The 24659-nt window shown below is 34.6% G+C and overlaps 2 protein-coding genes and 1 long non-coding RNA gene across 3 annotated transcripts; 1 reads left to right on the top strand and 2 right to left on the bottom strand.

The window, feature by feature from the left end:
- The first annotated feature begins 15940 nt into the window (after positions 1–15940).
- LOC123883472 (homeobox-leucine zipper protein ATHB-12-like) lies at positions 15941–17583 on the top strand. The gene is made up of 3 exons (XM_045932289.1): positions 15941–16086; positions 16120–16519; positions 16977–17583. The coding sequence occupies exons 2-3, from the start codon at positions 16139–16141 to the stop codon at positions 17334–17336; spliced, it is 741 nt and encodes a 246-aa protein (XP_045788245.1). The 5' UTR covers positions 15941–16086; positions 16120–16138; the 3' UTR covers positions 17337–17583.
- Positions 17584–20709: 3126 nt separating this feature from the next.
- On the bottom strand, positions 20710–21644 carry LOC123883471. The gene is made up of 3 exons (XR_006800201.1): positions 21483–21644; positions 21280–21381; positions 20710–21193 (listed from the first exon to the last, which is right to left on the bottom strand). It is a non-coding gene; the product is annotated as an uncharacterized LOC123883471 (long non-coding RNA).
- A 90-nt stretch (positions 21645–21734) lies between these two features.
- LOC123886393 (zinc finger BED domain-containing protein RICESLEEPER 2-like) lies at positions 21735–22831 on the bottom strand. Its single transcript, XM_045935713.1, has 2 exons — positions 21889–22831; positions 21735–21805 (listed from the first exon to the last, which is right to left on the bottom strand). Exons 1-2 carry the CDS (start codon positions 22829–22831, stop codon positions 21735–21737), a joined length of 1014 nt encoding a protein of 337 aa, XP_045791669.1.
- Positions 22832–24659: the final 1828 nt, after the last annotated feature.

Raw genomic sequence — 24659 nt, 5'->3', positions numbered from 1 at the left:
CAAAGCAAAGTACTACTCCCCCTTTTTAGCCACAAAATGTGCCAAAACAGGAAAGTTAAGTATCCAAAGTGCAGAATTAAAAATACAGACCATGCACTCAGAAGGTGCTAAAATCCAGGGCACAAAACACCCACAAACCAAATAACAAAGTACAGTAAAATATTAAACAGATTACAAAATCATTCATCATCACTACTGTCAGAGGCTTCATCCTCATCTGTAGCAGTAGCATAACCTTCATCCTCATCTGTATTGTTTTGATCACCTGTAGCAGCCACATTTGCACTAGCTTTCACAGGTACCTCATCAGCTTCCAATCCTTCAATCATCTTCAAGAACACATTCTTCCTTTCCTCAAGCTCAGCCTGCTGTTTATCAATGTCCTGACATTGAACCTTCAAACTAGCAATAATTTCCCTTTTGGTCATAACACCAGCTCCAGCAGCAGATGTCCCAACATGATCAGTAACATTGTGATTACCAAAGAGCTTATGATGAAAAGTAAAACCAGATTCCCTTTTCTTGGGAGTGTCAGTCACAGCCTTAATGTCTGGATACTGGGCCAAGATAATTCCACATAACAACGAGGGAAATGCTATTGGCATTTTCACAGCTGTTGATCTAATATGCTTAATGGTTTGATAAAAAATGAAGGTTCCATAGTCATAGTCAAACTTGGTTCCTACAGCATATATAAATCTACCCAGGTTTGTAGCAACATTGGTTGCATGCTTAGTTGGTACCCAATTTGTTGACCCTATCCTATTGAGGATGGCATATTTGACATTCAGTTTACTAGTGGGTATCAGCTTCTTCGTGGGCCAGACCTTAACCTTACCACCAGTTATCTCAGCACTCACAACATCATTAGCAACCTCTAATTCAGCCTTAGGTTCTATAGGTCTTCCTAAGTAGTTATTAATCACAATAGGAGAAAAATTGATACATTTACCTCTGACAAAAACTTTGTGGTAGTCCTTGCTCAGTGGGTTATCACATTCTTCAGGGATGTTCACCAGAAATTCTTTCACAAGCAGCTCATAACAGGGACTGAAGTCACAGACTGTCTTCATCAGACCAGCTTCCTTGATGTAGTCAAAGATGTCTTGACATTTGAGAGCATCTTTGGTCAGTTCCCTTTCAACAGCCAATCTCCTTTGGTAAATATAGTCCCATCTCAGTGCAAAGGCAGCACGATGGAAGGAAATGTTATCACAGGGGGCTTCTTCAACACCTTGTGGAGCCTTCTTCACAGTAGTCTTCTTAGGATTGGCAGAGGAGATGTTAACAACATCTTCAGCAACATCATAGTCTGAGTCACTAGATGACTCCTTCTTTCTCTTCAGAGTTTCCTTCTTCTTGGCAGGAGGGGAGAGAACCTTGCTCCAACCTTTGACTGGTCCAACACCTTTTGTTTTCACTCTTGGTGCAGGAGTCTTGCTTGCAGTGGCCACAGCCTTCCCTGTACAGCTTCTCAACCTTTTTGTTATACCACCAGTAGGTTTTACAGCAGTCTTGGTGGTGACATAATCATCAACATCTACTACATCCTTTTCTTTCTCAGCTTCTGCAGGCTTGTCAGCTTCAACCTCTTGCTCATCTGTAGGGATGGACTGGTTACTTTCTTCAGATTGAGTGTCCCCTTCATTATCAGAAGTACCCTCATCAGCAGTTCCAGTTTCTTCATCTGTGGACTCAGATGTTGTGGCAGTTGTCTCAACATCCTTTTCAGCAACAGTTTCCTTCACAGGTTCTTCCTCAGCAGTTGCAGTTTCAACTTCTTCATTCTCATTCAAGGATGTTTCAACATCCTTCATAACAACTTCTTCAGTAACAACAGGGGTTGATTTTTCAGCCACCATCTCAGCAATTGTTGGTGATTTTTCAGAAATATTAGGATCAACCTCTGTAGGAGTGTCTTCCATCTCAGTATCAACAGCCAAATTATTCAGATCTCTCTTCTCAGCATCAGATCCCAAATTATCTTGATTAGGGTTACCAGCAATTGAAATAAGTGTCTCAACAACTTCAGACACAGGTTTAGGGTTCTGAGACGCTACTTCAGTTGTTTTCTCGGATGTGTTAACATTCGATTCAAAAACCAAATCAGACATAGACAGAGCAAACTTAGATTTATAATCCCTTCTATTCCTTTTAGAAGTTCCTTTCTCAGATTTATTATCAGATGGAGAGATAGCATCACTTACTTTTGAAGTTTTCTTCTTTTCAACAGATTTTCCCTTTCCTTTCCTCTCAGCGACATTTGTTTGAGCTTTGGATTTGGAAGCACGAACAGTTATAACAGGTACAGCATCCTTGATGATTAGTGCCTTTGATCGAGTAGAACGACCGGACTTTGTAGTTTGGGAAGATTCAGACATGTTTGGATGATGATTTTTGAGGGTTGAGAAGATGGATAGATGGAGTTTGATGAGCAAAGTGAGAGAATAGGGTTTGCAGACAAAGGTTAGAATTTAATTGAATGCGTGTGATGATGTATTTAAGGGAAGTTTGTAATGATTTCCCTAAATTAGCGTGCATTGATTGATGGGAGAGAAAACGGTTTCCTTTTGCACGCCACAACTGCAGTAACTGCTATGCTTCTTCATGCAGGCAAATTCCTAATTTGCCCCTTAAAAATTCAAATTGATTAGCATCAAGCGCCTTTGTAAAAATGTCAGCTAGCTGTTCACTTGTACCAATGTGCTTGAGTTCTACACAATTTTCTTCAACAAGGTCTCTGATCAAATGATGCCTGATGTCTATGTGTTTGGTTCTTGAGTGTTGAACTGGATTCTTTGATATATTGATTGCACTCAAGTTGTCACAATATAATGTCATGACATCTTGGTCGACATTATATTCTTTCAGCATCTGTTTCATCCACATCAGCTGGGAACAACTGCTTCCTGCAGCTATGTATTCAGCCTCTGCAGTAGACAGAGACACACAATTCTGCTTCTTGCTGAACCATGAGATTAAATTATCACCCAAAAAGAAACATCCTCCTGAAGTGCTCTTTCTATCATCAGCACTTCCAGCCCAATCTGCATCACAATACCCTATCAAAGTTGAGTTCTTGGTCTGGGAATACAGAATCCCATAATCACTGGTGCCCTTTATATACTTCAGAATCCTCTTGACTTGCACAAGATGGCTCATCTTTGGCTTGGCTTGATATCTTGCACAAACACCAACAGCAAAGGTGATGTCTGGTCTACTAGCTGTAAGATACAAGAGACTGCCAATCATGCTCCTGTATAGGCTTTGGTCAACATCAATGCCATTCTCATCTTTAGTTAGCTTCAGATGAGTAGCAGCTGGTGTTCTCTTGTGTGCTGCAGTGTCCATTCCAAACTTTTTGATCATGTTCTTCGCATACTTGCTTTGAGAGACAAATATGGTGTCTTCCATTTGTTTTACTTGCAGACCAAGGAAATATGTCAGCTCACCTACCAAACTCATTTCAAACTCTGATTGCATTTGTTGTACAAAATGTTGCACCATCTTTTCAGACATTCCACCAAATACTATGTCATCAACATAAATCTGGGCAATCATCAGCTTCTCTTCTTGTTCTTTAACAAACAAGGTTTTGTCATGGCCTCCTTTTCTGTATCCTTGACTAACAAGAAAATTTGTCAGCCTTTCATACCAGGCCCTTGGAGCCTGTTTCAGTCCATAAAGAGCCTTCTTCAGCTTGTACACATGATCAGGATTAGCAGGATCTACAAAACCTTTTGGCTGCTCCACATAAACTTCTTCATGTAAGTACCCATTAAGGAAGGCACTCTTGACATCCATTTGGTACAGCTTAAATTTGAAGATGCATGCTATACCAAGAAGTAGCCTAATAGATTCCAGTCTTGCAACTGGCGCAAATGTTTCATCAAAGTCAAGTCCTTCAACCTGAGTGTACCCTTGAGCCACTAACATTGCCTTGTTTCTTGTTACAACACCATTTTCATCTGACTTGTTCTTGAACACCCATTTTGTGCCTATGACATTAACACCATTGGGTCTAGGAACAAGATCCCACACATCACTTCTCCTAAACTGAGTTAATTCATCTTGCATGGCTTCTATCCAGAACTCATCAGTGAGAGCCTCTTTTACATTTTTAGGCTCAACCTTTGATACAAAACATGAATTAGTAACCACTTCATTTGTCCTTCTTGTGGCAATTCCCTGGTTAGGATTTCCTATGATGAGATCTTTGGGATGGTTCTTCTGTATTCTTATTGAAGGAACTTTGCTCACAGGGCGAGGTGTAGGAATGGTTGATTCATCATCTGAATCTGATTCCTTTTCTGCTACAGCTTCTTCAGATGTTGGCAAAGTTGTTGCAACATCATCTTCAGTATCAGATGTTTTAGCAGATGTCAAATCATCTATCACAACATTGATAGATTCTACTATTACCTTAGTTCTCTGGTTGTAAACTCTGTAGGCCCTGCTGTTTGTTGAGTATCCAAGAAACAATCCTTCTTCACTTTTGGGATCCATTTTTCTTCTGTGCTCTCTATCAGATAGGATATAGCACTTACTTCCAAACACATGAAAGTGTTTGACAGTTGGTTTTCTGCCTTTCCACAGTTCATATAGTGTAGTAGAAGTTCCAGTTCTGAGTGTGACACGATTGTGAATATAACAAGCAGTATGCATAGCCTCAGCCCAGAATTGATATGGAAGATGTTTTGCATGCAACATCACTCTGGCTGACTCTTGTATTGTCCTGTTCTTCCTCTCAACAACACCATTTTGTTGAGGTGTGATTGGAGCTGAGAATTCATGCTTGATTCCTTCAGAGATGCAGAATTCAAGAAAGCTTGCATTCTCAAACTCTTTACCATGATCACTTCGTATCGTAACAATAGCAGAGTTCTTTTCTCTTTGGAGTTGAAGACAAAGTTCTTTGAATGCATCAAAACTTTCAGATTTGTCTTTTAGAAATTCAATCCATGTGAACCTTGAAAAATCATCTACCATAACAAACGCGTACCTTTTTCCTCCAAGGCTCTCTACTTGTATTGGCCCCATCAGGTCTATGTGCAGTAATTCTAGAACCCTTGTTGTGGTAAGATGTTGCAACTTTGGATGCGACATCTTTGTCTGCTTTCCTATTTGACATTCTCCACATATACTTCCTTCCTCAATTTTGAGTTTTGGAAGACCTCTGATTGCCTCTTTAGCTATTGCCTTCTTCATGCCTTTGAGGTGCAGGTGGCCAAGTTTTTGATGCCACAACTTTACCTCATCTTCTTTACTAATAAGACATGTTGGTACCTCTTCTTCTTTAGGAATCCAGAGATAGCAGTTGTCTCTTGACCTTACTCCTTTCATCAACAGCTCTCCTTGCTCGTTTGTAACTAGGCATTCAGCTTTTGTGAAGTTAACTTTCATGCCTTGATCACAAAGTTGGCTTATGCTGATTAGATTTGCTTTAAGCCCTTTTACAAGCAGCACATTATCTAGCTTTGGTAAGCCATGGTTTGCAAGTTTACCAACTCCCTTGATCTCTCCTTTGGCTCCATCTCCAAAGGTTACAAAACTGGTAGCATATGACTTCAAGTCTTCAAGATAGTGTTCAACACCTGTCATATGTCTAGAACAGCCACTATCAAAGTACCAGGTTTCTCTTGAAGAAGCTCTCAAGGATGTATGAGCTATTAGACCTGTGGTCTTCTTCTTTTCTCTCCATTCCTGTCTTGTTGTAACATTAGGAAAGACAGAAGTATAGAATTCTTGATGAACTCTCCTTGGATATCCGTGCAGCCTATAGCAAAAAGGCCTAATGTGCCCTTTCCTGCCACAATGATGACATGTCCAGTTATAGACCCTGGGCATAGGATGTCCCATCAGATGTTGTGACAATCCTCCTGACACAAACGTGCTGTTGATTGGAGTATGTATAGTGGCATTGTTGAACTTTATCTGTTGCTTTACTCTTTCATGTTCAAAACCAATGGGCTTAGGTTTCCCGTAGTTTTGTCTTTGTAACATTTCCTCAAAGGCATCAGTACCTTTGGTCATCATTTTAGCCACTTTTGTGACTTGATCCAAGTCAGCATTTAACTTGGTCACTTCTTCACCTTGTTCAGCAACTTTACACAGGAGGTTAGACTTCTCTATTTCCAACTGTTGAATTTGACTACTCTGATCTTCAACCTTAATGTTGAGATTATTAATGTTCATGAGTAAGTCATTTCTCTCAGCTTGCAGTTTGCCATTGATCTTCTTTTGTTTCTCCAATGCTTTGCAAACTTCTATACTTCTACTATGAAGATCTTTGTAAGTAGCAGCTAGTTCTTCATAAGTTACCTCCTCATCACATGATTCTGAGTCAGATACACAGACTCCTATTAAAGCATTAACATATCTGGCAGATTCTTCCTCCTCTGAATCTGTATCAGACCATGAAACCACAAGACTTTTCTTTTGCCTTTTTAGAAAGGTTGGACATTCAGGTCTGATATGGCCAAAACCTTCACATTCGTGGCATTTCACTCCTCTTTCATCTTCATTTGTCTTTTTCTGAAAGCTGGACTGTTTGTTGTTGTTGAATCGACCATTTGGCTTGTGCCTTTGATCTACTTTCTTCATCAACTTGTTGAACTGTCTCCCAAGCATAGCCATAGACTCAGCTAAGCTTTCTTCACCTTCAGATTCAATTTGTAAATCATCAGCAGCACTTTTTGAAGCAAAGGCTAGATTCTTATCTTTCTTTTCATTTCTCCTATTTAGGCCAATTTCATAGGTCTGAAGTGATCCTATGAGTTCATCTAGATTTAGACTTGAAAGATCATGAGCCTCCTCAATAGCTGTCACCTTCATATCAAATCTTTTAGGCAAAGATCTGAGTATTTTTCCAACTAGCTCCTCATCTGAGATAGGTTTCCCAAGTGCATCAAACGAATTTGCAAAGTCAAGCACATTCATCTGAAAGTCATGAATGGTTTCTTCCTCCTTCATTCTGAGATTCTCAAAATTGGTTTTGAGCATCTGAAGTTTAGATAGCTTAACTTTTGATGTTCCTTCATGAGCTTTTCTCAGAACTTCCCAGGCGTGCTTAGCAGTAATACATCTCTTAACAAGCCTGAACATGTTTGCATCCACACCATTAAAAATTGCATACAAGGCTTTGGAGTTGCCAAGTGCCAGATCATCCTCATCTTTAGTCCATTCATCATTTGGCTTCTTGACATCAGTTTTATTGCCATCTTTGTCAAGAACCATTGGTGGTTCCCATCCACGTAACACAGCCTTCCATGTCCTGCTGTCAATTGATTTTATGAAAGCCTCCATTTTAGATTTCCAATAATCATAGTTCTCAGGACCTGTCAGTAAGGGGGGTTTAGACACTGACCCTCCTTCTTTATCCATTTTACCAGAAAGTACTCTCCCTGGAGCTCACCCAAAATAACATAACAGGGTGCCTGCTCTGATGCCAATTGAAATTCTGGTATCACTAGAATGATGTTGCCTAAGATGTCCCAACAACTACTTTGTGAATAATGTTGTTTTCTATTGTTGGCACATCTTATATAACATATAAAAACTGACAGAGAATAAATAAATGACACAAGTAATTGTTAACCCAGTTCAGCCAACTGCCTACTCTGGGGGATACCAATCCAGGAAGGAAATCCACTAATAGCTCTAGTTACTAAGACCTCCAGCAAACCCTAGGATTTACGCCTTAAACTAAGACCTCCAGCAAACCCTTGGTTTACGCCTTATAACCTCGACACTACTCATGCAACTTCTGCCTAGGAACTCCTAGACATGAGATCCCATCTCACTTCCACTCACACAACACAACCTGTGTTGATTATACAATGTTGGGAAAGATGTGGCGACAACTTGCCAAGACAACACTTCACTTTTGCTTAAAAGCTTCAAGTGAATCACACACGGTAAACTCCGTACTTCAAAGCTTAGGAGTAACCTTAAACTAATAAACTTACTTCTTAGCTCGTGTTATAGAATCCACAAGCAAGAATTACAATCAAATAATAAAACACTCAACAAAGACTCAATATGTGAACTAATGTTTTTCCAATGAGATGCTTAGTCTTGAGCTTGGTCTTCGTATATATAATGATCTAGCACGCTCCTCTTTCTTCATTACTGATAGGACGCTCCTTGTAGCTCATAAAAGGTGATCTGATTTTCTTTTGATCTTCATCAAGAGTGTATAGAAACTTTCCAAAAGTGTTTAAGGACTTTATAGGATAATTGTGATCATACCGTTGTACCATTAAGTCTTATCTTATCCTTAAAGCTCCTGATCAGATCAAATCTCCATTGAGCGTGCTCTTTAAGTGGATTTCCATAAATAGCAGATGCTCTCATAAATGCGCGAGATTTCCTTGAATAAATATGATGTTGTAACATGTTTTCCAACATCTTGTTAGTATATTTGTTTTAGCAAAATTAAGCCAATTCAAATATCCAACATATATAATAGACAAATAATTAAATACTGATTCAACAAATACTCAATTAAAATTTTCTTTGGTGAATAAAATACTTAATTAATTTTTTTAAAGGCTTAATTGAACATTTGGTCCCTTATATATATATTTATTTTAGGTTTTAAGTTGATCTCTTATGTTTTAGAAGTTTTAAGTTGGTCCCTTATGTTTATTTTAGATTTTCAGTTAGTCCCTTATGTTTTAAACGTTTCAAGTTGGTCCCTCAAGTTTCGAAAATTTGAATTAGTTAGTCACTATTTAATCATCTTTATAGGATTAACTAATTCAAATTTTAGAAGCTTCAGGAACCAACTTGAAACTTTTAAAAATTTGAGGGACCAACTTGAAACTTTTAAAACATAAGAGACCAATTTGAAACAAAATAAACATAAGGAACCAACTTGAAACCTAAAAGAAACATAAGGGACCAAATATGCAATTAAACATTTTTTAAAAGCTTAATTAGTAAGATGGTCCCTTAAAGACATTTTTGGTTTCACATTGGTCACTTAAAGAAAAAAAGGACCGAATAGGTCCCTTAAAGAAAAAAAGGTCCGAATAGGTCCCTTAAAGACATCTCCGTTAATCAGTTTGGTCCCTTAAAGACATCTTCGTTAATCAGTTTGGTCTTCGAAAAAATGGATGGAAAGGACCAAACTGATTAACGGAAATGTCTTTAAGGGACCTATTCGAACCTTTTTTTCTTTAAGGGACCTATTCGGACATTTTTTTCTTTAAGGGACCAATGTAAAACCAAAAATGTCTTTAAGGGACTATTTTACTAATTAAGCCTTTTTTAAATGATTAAGGTAAGTTTTAAATTTGTTAGATTAATAATTTTCTCTTTCTGTCTAGTGTTGAACTTGGAATCTCGAATTTTTTCTTATCAAATAGTCTAGTGAGAAATTCAGAGAGTTAGTATTCTGACCCCTCCAATAATGTCTTTAAAATATGACGCTGACGGTCGGCTCTGCAAGTGTACATAATCGCTACCAAGTAATAAAGTGATAAGTTATCGTTCTCCATAGGGATTGTGCCAAGGTTACTAGTTTCGCTTAGGAATATAGATAGTTGCCTTCGCTTTGTGTATTTAAGAATGTATCTTTGCGGGTACTTTAGTAAAATGCAGGAAATAAATGACAGAAAATAAATAGCGGAAAATTAAAGGTGTGTGTGTGTAACCACACAGGGTGGTTAAGTGTGGTCGAATCCCTCCCTTACTCCTGCTTGGTGACTTAATTATTTCCCTCTTTAAGGATTTAGACTTCTGAAAATAGGTATGCAGGATTATTCTGTCCTATTTCTATTACAAGTTTTTACAAGGCCTAGTTTAAGGTTGTCATATCTTTATTTAGACACCATGATCCAGAACTCCACTTTTTCGTTTAAACTTTGGTCTCATCACCGTAGGGACCCGTAAATTGTAAGCTGTCACGTATCCCCTAAACTAGTCACAAACCCTGCATGGTAGAAATTATCGTTCTTTCCAATCCTATACTAAGAAGACAGATACTTAATTTAATGGTCTCATGCAGGCCCTAATATGTCATCCTTCGATCAGGATTACTAGCTTCGTTTCCTATGCGATATCCACTAGGTCCTTAGATTTTATTCTAATATGATCAATATTAAAATAACTTAAACCGGACAACAAAAGAGTTTGAATAGAAATAACTAAAATTCATAAATATTATAAATACTACAAGCAAGCATTCGTAAGGGAGTTTCTCGACTCCACCTAACCTAGGAAAAATAAATTACAAAGACAAAAAGAAAAGAACCTTGTTGACCTTGGAGTTCCTTGACCTCCTTGTCTCCTCCTTAGAGTTCTCCTAACTCTCTTGTGAATATTGAATTGTTCTCAATATTTCTGAATGAATAATTGTGAAGGAGGAAGACTCTATTTATAGTTTTACAGTTGGGTTTGTGTTTTTTCTGCGCATCCATCGCACCCATCGTGGCCACGATGGCGTGTAATTTTGCCTCATCGTGGCCACAATGGATCCTATCGTGGTACGATGGAAGATTTCTTCAGGATTTTCTGCGTATTTTTCAAGTCATCATCGTGTCATGAGGACAAGCCATCGTGCCACGATCGTAAAGATTTTCTGCAGATTTTCTTCACTTTTATTTGTTTCTCATCGCGTCACGCCCAGACTCATCGTGGGTACGATGGTGCACTTCTTTATTCCATTTTTTTGCTGTTTTTTTCCACTTTTCTTGCTTCTGGTCCTTGTGTCTTCACTTTTCTTGATATTTACTTGCTTTTGGTCTTTTTTTACTATAGAAACTACTCTAATCTACTACTAAAAAGTCATATAATTGGTTGTCATCGGACACAAACAACAATAAGAAACATGCATAATAGAGTGACAAATTTCAATTAAATTTCAATTAACAGAAAAATTGAAATTAGATCAAAATAATGAGGGAGAAAAAATAAATAAATAAAAAAGAAACAGTAAAATTAAGGCACAACGTATCACTTAAATCATAAAAAGAAATCATACTCGACGTCAAAGAGTGAAATTAGCGTCGAGGGAGGGAGGGAGAGGGAGAGGGAGAGGGGGAGAGAGAGAGAGAGAGAGAGAGAGAGAGAGAGAGAGATGAGCTTAAATGATCTAGTGAGATATGAAGTTCGGTGGATTTGAAACTCACGGAAGACAACGGCGGTGGATCTAAAGCTCGACTACGAAAGAGAGTGTGTTGTCAAAAGCGTTTATGAGAGGGGAGGAAGCGAGAGCAATTGCGTAAGGGTTTATCAGAGATGCTGGAAGCCTTAAGAGAAGAAATTGAGAGGTAATTGGAAATTTAGGGAATGTGAAATATTGAAAACTCGAAGCAAAAAGATAAGGACGAAGAATGAAAATGAAAAGTGTGTGTTTATTTTCGTGAAAGAGATAGAAAAATTTGAGTAATATTCATAACATCCTGAGTTCAATCCTCAATTTCATTTTAAACCAATAATATATAAAATATAAAATAGAATTATGTTAGTCATAGTTTAACCACGATATATATGTATATAGATTGAGACACAATTACCAAAACCGTGACTAATTAACCGTGGTTAATGAGCAAATATTTTGTAATGCTATTACAAAAGATCTAACCATTTGAATTCAAATCACTTGAACTACTCACGTCATCCTAATTAATTATCTAAATGCATCGTAATCATATTTTACTTAATTTTACAACTTTGTTCTAATCAACTAACTCTTTCTTGACAAACTATCACCCACATTGTACAAATACAAAAGAAAATAAAGTACGTGTCGTGAAGAAAGAGCAGAAAAAACGATCAAGACACATGTACGGTGTCAAATTCTCAACTCAAGAATGAGAGTCTCAATATGCTACGATATTAATAATAGTAACACGTGTCGACTTTTCGTAGAGATTTCACTTTTGCTTTGATCGTACACCACACGATCATAGTGCCACCTAGCAAGAGAGAAACTCAAAACTCAACAGAAAAGGACAACGTAAAATGGGATTCTATGTTTTTGTTATTATAGCATGTGGCGTAACATTATTGGTTGATGCTTGACAGAGTTAAAATTCGTGTCTGTTGGGAACTGATTTGATTGGACATGAAATGTTTTAATATGATTAAAAAAATGAAAAAATATTGTGAAGTTTGAATTATGATAATGATATAAAATGGATGGGAATTTTATTTTAAGCTTATTTTGTCAAAAGGAAATATTCCAAGTGAAGAATGAAAGATGGGCACGATGTGTTGTGACTGTAGGTGACAATGACCTAACCTAACCATATCGTTGTAATTAAAGTCTAGTCTTAGCCAAATGAATTTGGCTTCAACTTAGCAGCGGCTTATGATTATTTTTGGATATGCATCTAGCCATATCTGGATTATCCAATTTTGATTAAATATTTAATGGTCCGTTTGGTTTTAAGGAAAAAAAATGGGAGGAAAAAAGTTACGTAAATCAATGCATGAATTTAGACTAATTTTAGTTCAAGTTCATGCATTGATTTGCGTAATTTTCTTTTCTCTCACATTTCAACTTTGTTTGGATGATAAGAGAAAGTCGAAGGAAAGAAAGTAGAAGAAAATAATGTTTAAGAAAAGAAAGTGAGAAGAAAGTAAGTGGAAAGTAAAATGATTATATTGTTGTTTGGTAGAAGTGAAAGTGAAAAGAAAAGGAGAGGAAAGAAAGATATGTAACTAATCAAATGACATAAATACCCTTTGATATATAAAATATATAGATATGTGTGCTTCAACAAATCACAAATGTATTTTTAAATATATTATATTAATATTAATATAATGTATAAATTTTAATATATGATAATATATTAGTGATAGCTTGGGCCAATTAACATATGCAAAGTACGTAAAATAAAAAAGAACGCGTGTCAAAAGCAAAAAATATCCAAAATGCAACACATGCAATGTAAGCAAGTTTCAATTAGACGACCATAGGTTGTCGATTACGGTTTGACTGTGATAACAGCCAATTATATGACGTTTTTAGTAGTAGATTAGAGTAGTTTCTATAGTAAATAAAGATCAAAAGCAAGTAAATATCGGGAAAAGTGAAGACACAAGGATCAGAAGCAAGAAAAGTGAAAAAAGCAGCAAAAAAAAACAAAAATGGAATAAAAGTTTATCTTTGTCATTGGATCCAATTTCCTCAAATCCACAATCTCTTCTTATTCGTCATGTCATTATTTCTGTCGTTTATCTTTGTTTTTTTTTTTTCACCCTACAAAACTGTTTCTTTTAATTAATTTATTTTTTTATGTTTTTTCAACTGTTGGATGAAGAATAGGAGAAATGACCAACTATATTAGGCCAAAGAGATCCCATTTCATTATCTTTATGTGTTATTTTTGTAATACATAAGAGAAAGATCAAAGAATAACCCTAATAAACTCTACACCCCAATCATTTTCAAGAGGAGGTCTGATCATATCCCTAAAAGGAATAAAGATCTTAACATAGGCAGATAGAATTGCATTCAATTTTGCCAAAATATCCACACATGTGCTTCCCTTACGAAGCGTATTTGTAATAACTACCTCTCAATTATTAACCGGTAATCTTCTTCAAAAAAATTATTAACGGGTAACTATTACTTATAATTTCAAGACCTGTTTAAATTTAAAATCATTTTACTACTGATTTCTCACTTGCATTGATACTAGACTAGCTACCTAACTTAACTAGACAACTACAACTTAATTCATTTTATTTATTTGAAATCCAGATTATTGAGGTTTTTACCACAAAGGCACAAAACATGATTACTTCTCAAACTATATTATCCCCATGTCATTCCCATTTTTAGGTGCTTTTGTAGTGAACAAAATTTCACATACACATGACTCATGCTAACTAGTGAGGCTTCAAATATAAATAAAAAATACATAACATAAAACTTGACCAAACCAAGTAGATTCCTCCAAGTAATACTAAATATTTTTGCATGATCATTTTACAAGACTAAATTGTACAAACTATCAATAGTCAAATAAATAGTGAAGAAAAGAGTGCATCATCAATGGCATCACTTACAAATTTATATTAATAAATAATTTCTACAAATTCATAGATTAGTATAAACAAAATTTTATTGAGAACGTGATTCATGTAACCGACACAACTTTCATTAGACAAAAACCTTGAGGTTAAATGGATGTTGACATTGATAATGACCAAATGAATATCAAATGTAGCATTCTCACTCACATAAATCATTAAAATTGTGATTAAACACTAAAATAATAAAAGGTATCATATGATCACACAATAGCATAAAAAATACTAGTAGTATACTACAAGAATCATTATTGAAGCACATCAAGCTTAGCCATATATAAGCCAAGCTACCAAATGATGGCTCATATCCCAAAATAGTGCATGTTTAGAGATTATCTCAAATTAATAGGACCGAGCATGGATCCACAACCCGATTTGAAACAGATATGACTAACAACATATTGAAACATTCGGTTGTATGTGGATCGGGATAAAGTCAAAATTTGTGAAATATTGGTATGAACTTGCATATGGGCAGGTGCGAGTCTCTAAAAGTCTATCTTTTGGTAATCGAAACCGACCGAATAACCATTAAAAGAATTTTTTTTTCTTCTCTCAATCTTTTATAATATTCGCTTTGTTGTTTTTATGCATCTTGATATAGGAAAGAAATGTTATATTGCACGAGCTTGAAAGATGTCGACAAAGTAGGTGTGAAAATATTTTAATATTCCATATTTATTTTAATTTCTACTTCTCTTCTACTCTCTCCGGTCCTATATATAAGAAAAAATTTGTTTTTTAGATTCATTGTAAAGTTGATGTATCTAGACAACAGATACATCAATTTTACAATGAATCTAAAAGACCGAAGAGAGTACTTGATCAATTATTGTCATTAGATCTACAGATTTGAAACAAAATAATTTTGTCTTTAGATCTACATATTTGTAACAAAGTAACTACATCTCGATCACTCTCTTTGTTAATTATTTAGTTATATAATACTTTGTTGTCTTGTGTACGATGTATTGAAATAATTTTTTTTGGATCAATAGAGTTTTAGATGTAGCAACAAATTTTCAATCTAACCTGTAACAACCGACCCGTTCTACCTGCCACCCGTGCAACCCGACACCCAAACAAATAAAAAATATAGACAGTTGAAACTGAAATCAAATTAAGTGGTTGCACTTTTTATCGGTATATCATAATACAAACATTTATCTATGTGTTTATTAATATCTATTTTTGATATAAAATTTTAATATGATCCGTTTTTATAAGTAATCTATTGTGGGTTAATATTTAAAAATATTTAAAATTTTATCACGTTGTTATTTGAAATTATAAATTAATGGTTATTTTTATTTTTACGATTGAAATATTGAGTTAATTGATACATTTTTTATTAAAACAATGAAATATAAAGATGTAAGTTATATCGAATAGTCATGACTTTGTTTTAGTCAAAAACTTAGGAGAATTGGGATTTCTTATTTTTAAATAGTTTATTGACGGTAATTAAAATTTCTGATAATTTTAAATATGAATTTACGGTAGACCACTTATAAAAACCTACTATAGCACTCATCGTCTTTTATATTTTATCTTTTATAATTTAGACATATTTTAAAAATATAAAATAAGTCCCGCGAGCTTAACTCAATTGATAGGGATATCGCATTATATATATACATGACCCGAGATTTGAACTCTGAACACTACACTTATTCACTTTTAAGGTGAAAATTCTAATCACTAGACTACTTTATAAAAAAAAATAATAATACATACAATAATCAAATGATAATGTATCGACATCAAAATATTGATGTGAACAAATTATTTAATACAAAAAAGCTAATAAATAAAATATACATAAATGTCACTACTAAGATGGGAAAAAGGAAAAATAGGTAATATTCACAATGCACAGGTGGAAGTGAATTATGTAACAGGACCAATAAGTTTTGGATATAAATGTAGCACAATTGATGAGTTTAATCTGCCCCTCTCATGATAACTCAAATAAGTTAAAAACCAATAGATACATGCATATCTATATCTCAAGGCAAATAACTATCCTCTTCTATCATCATCATCATCATCATCAAATTCACCTATATCTTCAAAGTGATTAACTATGTTAGACATAGAAAATATGGAATATGGTCAATATAGTTATTCAACAGAAGCTGGAGAGGAAGAAACTTATACAACTAGTAGCACAAGTTCCATGAGAAAGAAGAAAAACAAGAATCCAAAGAGGTTTAGTGATGAACAAATCAAATCATTGGAAACTATGTTTGAGACTGAATCAAGACTTGAACCTAGAAAGAAGTTGCAATTGGCAAGAGAACTTGGATTGCAACCAAGACAAGTTGCTATTTGGTTTCAAAATAAGAGAGCTAGATGGAAATCAAAGCAACTTGAAAGAGAATACAATAAACTTCAAAGTAGTTACAACAATTTGGCTTCAAAGTTTGAATCAATGAAGAAGGAAAGACAAACATTGCTAATACAGGTATTAATTAGTAATTACCAATTAGTATTTTCCATACAAATTTATTGATTAGAATTGACTATCTCTATGTGTCAGCTTAGTAGTAAGAGTTCCACCTCGTAATCTAAAGGAGTGTCAGCTTAATAGTAAGAGTTTGACCTCGTAGTCTCTAGGAGTGTCAGTTGTTTAGTAGAAAGAGTTTCACTTCGTAATCTCTTAAGGTGTGTCAGATTAGTGGTAAGAGTTTGACCTCGTAATCGCTAGGAGTGTCAGTTTAGTAAAAAGAGTTTGACCTCGTAATCTCAAGGTGTGTCAGGTTAGTAGTAAGAGTTTGCCCTCGTAACCTCAATGGATGGAGTTCGAATCTCCTCAGAGATGAGACGATTGTAAAATGATCATTAGTATTACTTTAACTAACAATATCATGTAGTTATTTACATTATAATTTGACTAATTTCCAAGTTTCCATGTTCAACAGTTGCAGAAGCTGAATGATCTAATACAAAAGCCAATAGAGCAAAGTCAAAGTAGTTCACAAGTTAAAGAAGCAAACAGCATGGAAAGTGAATCAGGAAATGGAGGAACAATCAAATGTGAGGCTGAGGTGAAACCAAGTACTTCAATAGAAAGATCAGAACATGTTCCTGATGTTCTTTCAGATGATGACACAAGCATAAAAGTTGAATACTTTGGAATGGAAAATGAACCAAGCCTAATGAATTTTGCTGAACATGCTGATGGTTCCTTAACATCACCAGAAGATTGGAGTGCTTTTGAATCAAATGATCTATTAGGACAATCAAGTTGTGATTATCAATGGTGGGACTTTTGGTCTTGAATGAAACAGAACAGACAAAAATTGTGTGGTGGAGGAAAATGTATGCAAAATATATGATGTTACAAACATCATTGTTTTGTTGAAGAAATTGGTTGTGTATGAATCAAGAGACATGAGAAAGAGGACACTTCTTTTCTTTTTATGTACAATACATCCATTAGTTTGTAGGAAATGAGTTTCATCTACGGACTTCGGCCCTGTTTGGATAAATAACTTAATCGTTTATAATATAAGTTATTATTAGAAAGTGATTATGTATAAGCTATTTTAATAACAAAAGATAAAATATATCAAACGATTCTCATATAAGCTATAATATCTTCTTAGTTTATTGAGGAGAGCTTGTGAAAAATAAGTCGATAGACTGATAGACATGTATTTATATTACTCCCTCCGGTCCTTTTTATAAGGAACACTTAGGGCAAAAAAATTGGTCCTTTTTATAAGAAACTTAGACCAATTTTCAAATGTTTTAAATATTCAATTTCACTTATGCCCTTATTTATTATGAGAGAGAATTTAAAAATAAGTAAATTAGTTGAATAAAAAGTAATTAAATAAGGGTATATATGGAATAAATTTAAATTTATAAGAGTATTAAATGAAAATAATTATGTTAAATGTGATTCCTTAGTCTGTGTGATTTTTTCAAATTGTTCCTTATAAAAAGGACCGGATGGAGTAGTAAATAAGCTTAAATAAGTTAATTCAGACATACTTTTCCTATGATAATGAAAGCTGTTCTAATGTTGATATCCACCTATAATTAAAAACTCTTCAAATAACTTAAAGTATAACCGTTTCCGTGAGCTTACCTCAGTTGATATGGACATCATATTATATTTACAGGAGTCAGGATTTAAATACCGGACACTCCGCTTATTCACCTATCTAGGGTGAAATTTCTTACCATTAGAAAACTTAAAAAAAAGAAAAAAAAGTTAATGCATAACCAAAAGGAAAGGAATACTTACACTTGAGAATTAAGGAAGTCAAGGAAGCTTCAATTTATAATTTTATTTTTGGCAAAACTTAAATAAATAAATAAAATGTGTTTACAAGAGGGATTAAGAATCATGCACAAGCTACACATGGAAAATTGGAAAAAGAATAAAAAACACATAATAATTAGTTGGTAATCAATCAAATTTTGAACACAAAAAAGTAGATTCTGAAATTAATTTTTTATAATAGAGTTACTTACTGCAAGTTGAAAACATCATATATGTTTATCCACAAGGAAAACATACTAATTGACAGAATTGACTTTTGAAAACATCATGAAGCATAATATTCATATATAGAATAATTAATTGTAAAGCTAAAACAATATCTTATATATACATATCAAAGATGTGTAGTACTATGTGACTTTGCAGTACAAGTACTACCAATTCCATAAATCACCAAATTATGAAGACACGTTTAAAGGTGAAAAATATCAAATAAAAAAAAAATCATATCTTATAAATTTTCTAATTCAAAATGTTGGTATCAGTTGAGTTATTATATTGACAAATTTATTGAAAAAGAATATCAAGAAGAGTAATGAATTTATACATTGTGGAAATTTATTTACATAGCTGTGAAAGTTGGCCATCAAATTTGGAGTCAAATTGCTATTTCAAAATGTAAATAATATGCAAAACAAAACTTGGACTATTGAATTGAATACAGATATAAAGTTTCATTCTACTTATGAAATAACAGAATGTTCTTCCAGGCTGGTTGACAACTTATGCTACACAATGATAGAGCACATACATCTCTAGGACTAAGCATGTATCTTATATCCAACATGTGTTAGTGTCTGACACCGAGGAAGATCTAATGAGTGTTGGGTCGAATGACAAGATCCAAGACAAAGAAAGTGAAAGAAGCATTCTACAAAATAATTCTTACACTCAAGTCCAACCATAAAGAACCAGAATAATTCTTGTGTGGTCACACTCACAAAAACAAAAATAACCACAAGGAAAAATATTAAAAGATGTAATATTTTGTAAGTATAACTAAAAAGTAGGTCTAAATTCTTGTGACCACACAAAAATATCTCGAAGAACCAAGCTCCAAACTGCCCCAATTTCATCAAGTTGTTTAAGAGCCCATTATGGGGACATGAACTATTTGATCTTAGCATTGCATTTTGGCTTCACTTTTAATTTTTCAAGTTTAGTAGATTTTGTAATAAAGCCAATTTACTTGAACTAGTAGGTGTAAATAACACTAGTAGGAGGTGCAGCTTGTACAAATCGGTCAAGGTCCATAATTGAGGATTTGGGTTGTATATGGTGCCTTGGGTGACACTGAAAAGCAAAAATTCTAATGATGGAGGCCAAAGACTAGGGCTGGGCATCGGTTCGGGTCGGTTCAGGTTCGGGTCCAAACACCTGAACCGGTCAACCTATTGGGTGACACTACAAGGCCCAATTTCGACCCTTTATACTATCCGATTGGATCGGTTAAGGCATGGCAATAAAACTCATACCCGTGGGTACCCACCCAAATCATACCCACTTTGACGGGGAAAACCCGAGTTGACTGGGTTTGGGTTCGGGTTTGGGTTTTCCCCGATTTCAAAAGATGGGTTTGGGGCGTGTAATGGGTACATTGATACCCACCCCGAACCCGCCCCGCTTATACTAAAAATTAGATTTTACCTCTTTTAAATTAAAAACGCTTAAACAATATCTTAAATTACGTTCATATATTTATTTTTTATTTTAATTTGAGTATTAAACAAACAATTTTCTCTATTTTTTTTCTTTATTTAAAAAAATATTTTTGAGAGAAAATAATTTTGGACATTTAACTTTTTTTTAATAAAAAAATACTAAAATATAATCTAAATTCATGTGGAAAGATGCGTAATGGGGATACCCGAAACCCGATGGGGATACCCGATCTCCGTTGGGTATGGGTTTGGGGTTATTATTTTTATCCCCGCTCGAATTTGGGATGAGTTTGGGGAAACCCGAACTTTATGGGTTTGGGTTTGGGGAGGGCAAAACCCGTCCCCGCCCCGCCCCATTGCCATGCCTAGTGGTTGCGGGTTGGTCGGTTGCGGGTCGGGTGCAGTGGGTTGCACGGTTTGAGCTAATAATTGGGCCGGATCTTAAAACAAGCCCAAATCCACAAAAACTCAATTTTTTAAATATTTTTTCCAAGTAAAACTTAACTATTTTTTCAACTAAAAAACTTGGGCTATTTTTTCAACTAAAAAACCTGGGCTAATTTAACTCATTTTACCAACTCAAAACTGGCCTAATTTTGGCCTTTTTACCAACAAAATTCCAAGCTATTGGCTTGTTTTTTGCCCTCTTTTTTCAATGATAAACTGAACATCAAAACATAAAACTAAATAACATAAAACTTAATATAAATCCTCCAGTATGCCACATATTTCCAAGCTTTAGAGGCATTAGAGTATTAATAACATACAAACCGAAAATAAATCCTCCATTGGACCACATAATTCCAAAGTTTAGAGGTATTAGAACTTTAAATACAATAAAATATTACAACACATTCATCATTGACAGCTCACATCACAGCCAACCCAAATGAAATTTAAATGTATCAAATATTACAAAGTTTTGTTGTCAATTGTTAAGAACATATGGTCGATCTCTTGTGCACTAAAAATCAGTAAAAGATTGAGGCATCCTGCAAATTTATTAATATCACATTATTAGTGCTGCTAATTAGAAAGAAAAATAGTAACTTAACTGCAAAAGTTTAGAATCAGTTTCCAACTCAGTAACAATAATTCACAACTAAGAATATCATACCATGACAAGAATTCAAAATCAGTTTAATTTCCTTGTGATCCTCCATTGCTTTATCTCTCATATGCACTAAAAATAGAACCTTCACAAGAAACTAACCATTAAGCTTCTTCAAATTATCATTAACAAATTAGAGCAAAGCTAAAATCCAGTACCTTGAGTTTCTTCAGATTAGCATAAATAAATTCCGAAACTTTACAAGAAACAAGACCTTTAGACAGTCCTCTAACATCTACAACATCACCATGAGTTGCAAGCTGGCAGCAAGAAAGATTAACAGAGTTTAGAGTTGAGAAAAAATTAACAATTCAAGTGGTGAAACAAAAAGGTGTATGACAGATTAATAAAATAACCTTACCCAAAAGATTATGCCTATGTTGCTTCCTTGAGTCCAAAATATTAGCTTCCCGAGTTCAAAATATTAGTGCTATATTGCTTCTAAGTCCAAAAGATTATTGGTTGGCTATGACTTCAAATTATGTTGTTCCAAAAAATGTGGCTTCAAAAAATTACTTCAAGAGTTGAAGAGACATAAAAACATTACAAGGTTAAATTAACATACAACAATAACTGAAAATTGAATAAAAAAAAGTTTAGCTCATACTTAGACTCAAACACAGCAAGAAGGCTGTGATTGAGAGGAGGAAGGTTGCCCACTTCCGGCTGAACTTCCAACCAATCCTATGATACAAATAATTAAAATAGTTAGTATCATATTGCACACAAAATAAAAACCAAAATTAACATTAAACAAATAATAGGACCATTTAATACATCTTCACAAATTTCATACTCCTCGTCGAATTCCATGGCTTTGAATTGGTAAAAGGATGGTCTCAACCAGTTTTGTGTACATATTAGAACCTCAGCCATATCCGGTTGGAGCGAGCTTCGATAGACCTCTAAAACCCTCCCACCGTTGCTGAAAGCACTCTCAAAAGCCACGGTAGAAACCGGAGTAGGCATGATATCTCTAACCATTTGGAACATAATTGGGTAATCACCAGCTTTGTTTTTCCACCAAGAAAGAATGTCAAATTTTTCTACAAATTCAATATTTTTTGCTTTGAGATAACCCTGAAGTTTAGTTTCTACAATGACTGAATCAATGACCTTTAGATGGTTTTGAAAAGCATTTTCTCTAGCCAATTGGGAGGTTGTTTCAGCACCAGCTGCTGTTTGAACATGGGAATCAACCTCTACAACACTAGAAGCTGAATTCCTAGATGTGTAACAATCATGCATTTTGGATATATTACTATTGATGGATTCTAACAGTTTTTTCTTGACATCAGACTCATTTTCATACATGTCTTCAAAACACCACTCCACATATCTTAACTTAAACCGAGGATCTAAAATAACACCAAAATAAATAAGCTGATTCATGTTACTTATATTACCCCAATATTTGTTGTACTTTTGCAGCATGTCCTTAGCCACGGTAGCAAAACAACCATTGAGGTTCATGGCTGATTTTTTTAATTCAATGAAAATTGTCGCCAAATGGGGGAAAGCTGTGTGCAAACTTGCTTGGGTTGACACTGAAAACACTTTTGTTGCGTCATAAAAGTACTTCAAAAATTTCACAAATGCCCTAACATTTTCCCAATCAAAGTTAGAGGGGGGTGAATCATCATCATCAAAGAATTCCCTATACGCTATATCTTCATCTTCAAGCTTATCAAAGGCACCTTGTGGAAACATCTAACATTTATTATATCTTGTTTTAGAATTTTGTTTCTAATGAACAAATTGTTCAAATTAAAAATTTTGATTCTCAATAATGTTTATATTTACTTTATTATAGTTTATATTAAATAAATAAATATAGATGCATCAATATCAGTGTCCTATAATTTGTATACTAATTGTTGGGTTTTTATGTTGGTTACATTTTGCAAAAATAATTTCTAGCCACATGCTGGACAACATGTTGTAGCATGTTTGTACAACATGTTTGCTGAAGTGCGTGTTAATTTTGTATCATATCTTTGAAGATTTGTTTCAGAATTAGGCTTGTGCCTATCCACGTATGTCAGGTCACGCCCTGTTCAACACGTTACTAAAGGCGGTCTTGCTCTGTTTGTTTCCTAAAACTAAGATGCTATATTTTAGGAACATATTATTTGTTTGAGGAATATATTTGAAGAATATCTTTTGAAGATTTGATTTAAGTAAAAGCTTATGCTTATTCATCAAGCCAAGTCGCGCCATGTTCCCTAAGTTTCTGAAGGCGGTTTTTGTATTTTATTTTATCCAAAAATATAACTCAATATATTTTTGAAGTGAATCAAATCTTTTATTTATTTGAAGAAAATCTTTGAGCTGGCTGCACTTTTCCAGCTGTGTGTCTGAAACCTAACTTACGCAGCAAGGCCATCTCAGGCTATAAATACATGAAGACTCAAACCTATTTTGTGCACCGAAACCGAATCATAAACGAATATCAAAGATGTAGTCTTTTAGGGTTTCATGTCTTTGAGCCACTCTCTAAGAGAGTTGGTGTAAATGAACCACTTGGATTGTGGGATGGTCACTATGTCCTCACTCAGAAACCTGTAGGTAATGAGTTGAGTATTTTTCTTGGAGGAAGCTTATAAGCAACTCCAAATTGTGAACTTAGTCAAGGGTGTTGGCTAGGTATTTGTCATTGAAGTGTGTCTTCATCATTATCTAGGAGAGTGTCTTCATTCTGTTGTTATTGAAATCCTTACTAGTTGTAAGGTTGAGAGGAAGTGAGCATATGTTCTCATATCTAGGAGTTCCTAGGTAGAAATTAGCACGGGTAGTGATTAGGCGCGAAGTCATAAACCAGAGAGTTTGCTGAGGGCTTCAAACTAATATTATCATAGTGGATTTCCTTCCTGGATTGTTATCCCCCAGATTAGGTGAGTTGCACCGAACTGGGTTAACAAATTACTGTGTTTTTATCTTTCTGTCCTTTATTGTTTATCATTATTATGTTTTGTACTGATACAAGATGCTGTAGCATCTTTCGTAACATCTTTCAACCAGCTGCCAGAATTTCACTAATAATGTTAACATGTTCCTATTCTTACATATGTTTGTGTCGAAGTCCATACATACATCATAGCTAACAAATAAAGGCATCTAAAGAATGAAAATGGTTATACCGAATGACATCATTAATCTTTGATTATGTAGCAAGTTAGTTATCAAAGATATGGTTTATCACAGTAAAGTGATTGTGAAACTCCATTGATAAGAAAGAAAAGCTTGTAGTAAGGTAGAAGATGACAATTAGGATTTCTCTAACAGACATAGAGGAAATAAAATATTGCAATCACAAAAACTACGGTCGTTGTCTAAACCAACAACTAGATAATATCACTATGTGAAAATTGTTACAACAAATATACTACCCTCAACCACCTTGCAACCCCTAGTACACTCACACTCTCCAAAGCTAATACCTAACTACATCTCACAACACTCTAATAAAAGAGTACAAGAGAAAAACATAAAAGTGAGATATAAACTTAAAGTGTTGCTGACTGGTGCATCTAAAAAT

This window comes from Trifolium pratense, linkage group LG5 (assembly GCF_020283565.1).
Source record: "Trifolium pratense cultivar HEN17-A07 linkage group LG5, ARS_RC_1.1, whole genome shotgun sequence".
Classification (NCBI taxonomy): Eukaryota; Viridiplantae; Streptophyta; class Magnoliopsida; order Fabales; family Fabaceae; genus Trifolium; species Trifolium pratense.
This window is presented reverse-complemented; position numbering and strand designations above follow the sequence as displayed.

Excerpts from the sequence above, each read along its gene's own strand:
- LOC123886393 (XM_045935713.1), bottom strand. The coding sequence starts at position 22,831 with ATGTTTCCACAAGGTGCCTTTGATAAGCTTGAAGATGAAGATATAGCG. Across the intron at positions 21,806-21,888 it reads TTGTGAAGATGTATTAAATG|GATTGGTTGGAAGTTCAGCC; the intron begins GTCCTATTATTT and ends TTTGTATCATAG.
- LOC123883472 (XM_045932289.1), top strand. The coding sequence starts at position 16,139 with ATGTTAGACATAGAAAATATGGAATATGGTCAATATAGTTATTCAACA. Across the intron at positions 16,520-16,976 it reads GACAAACATTGCTAATACAG|TTGCAGAAGCTGAATGATCT; the intron begins GTATTAATTAGT and ends CATGTTCAACAG.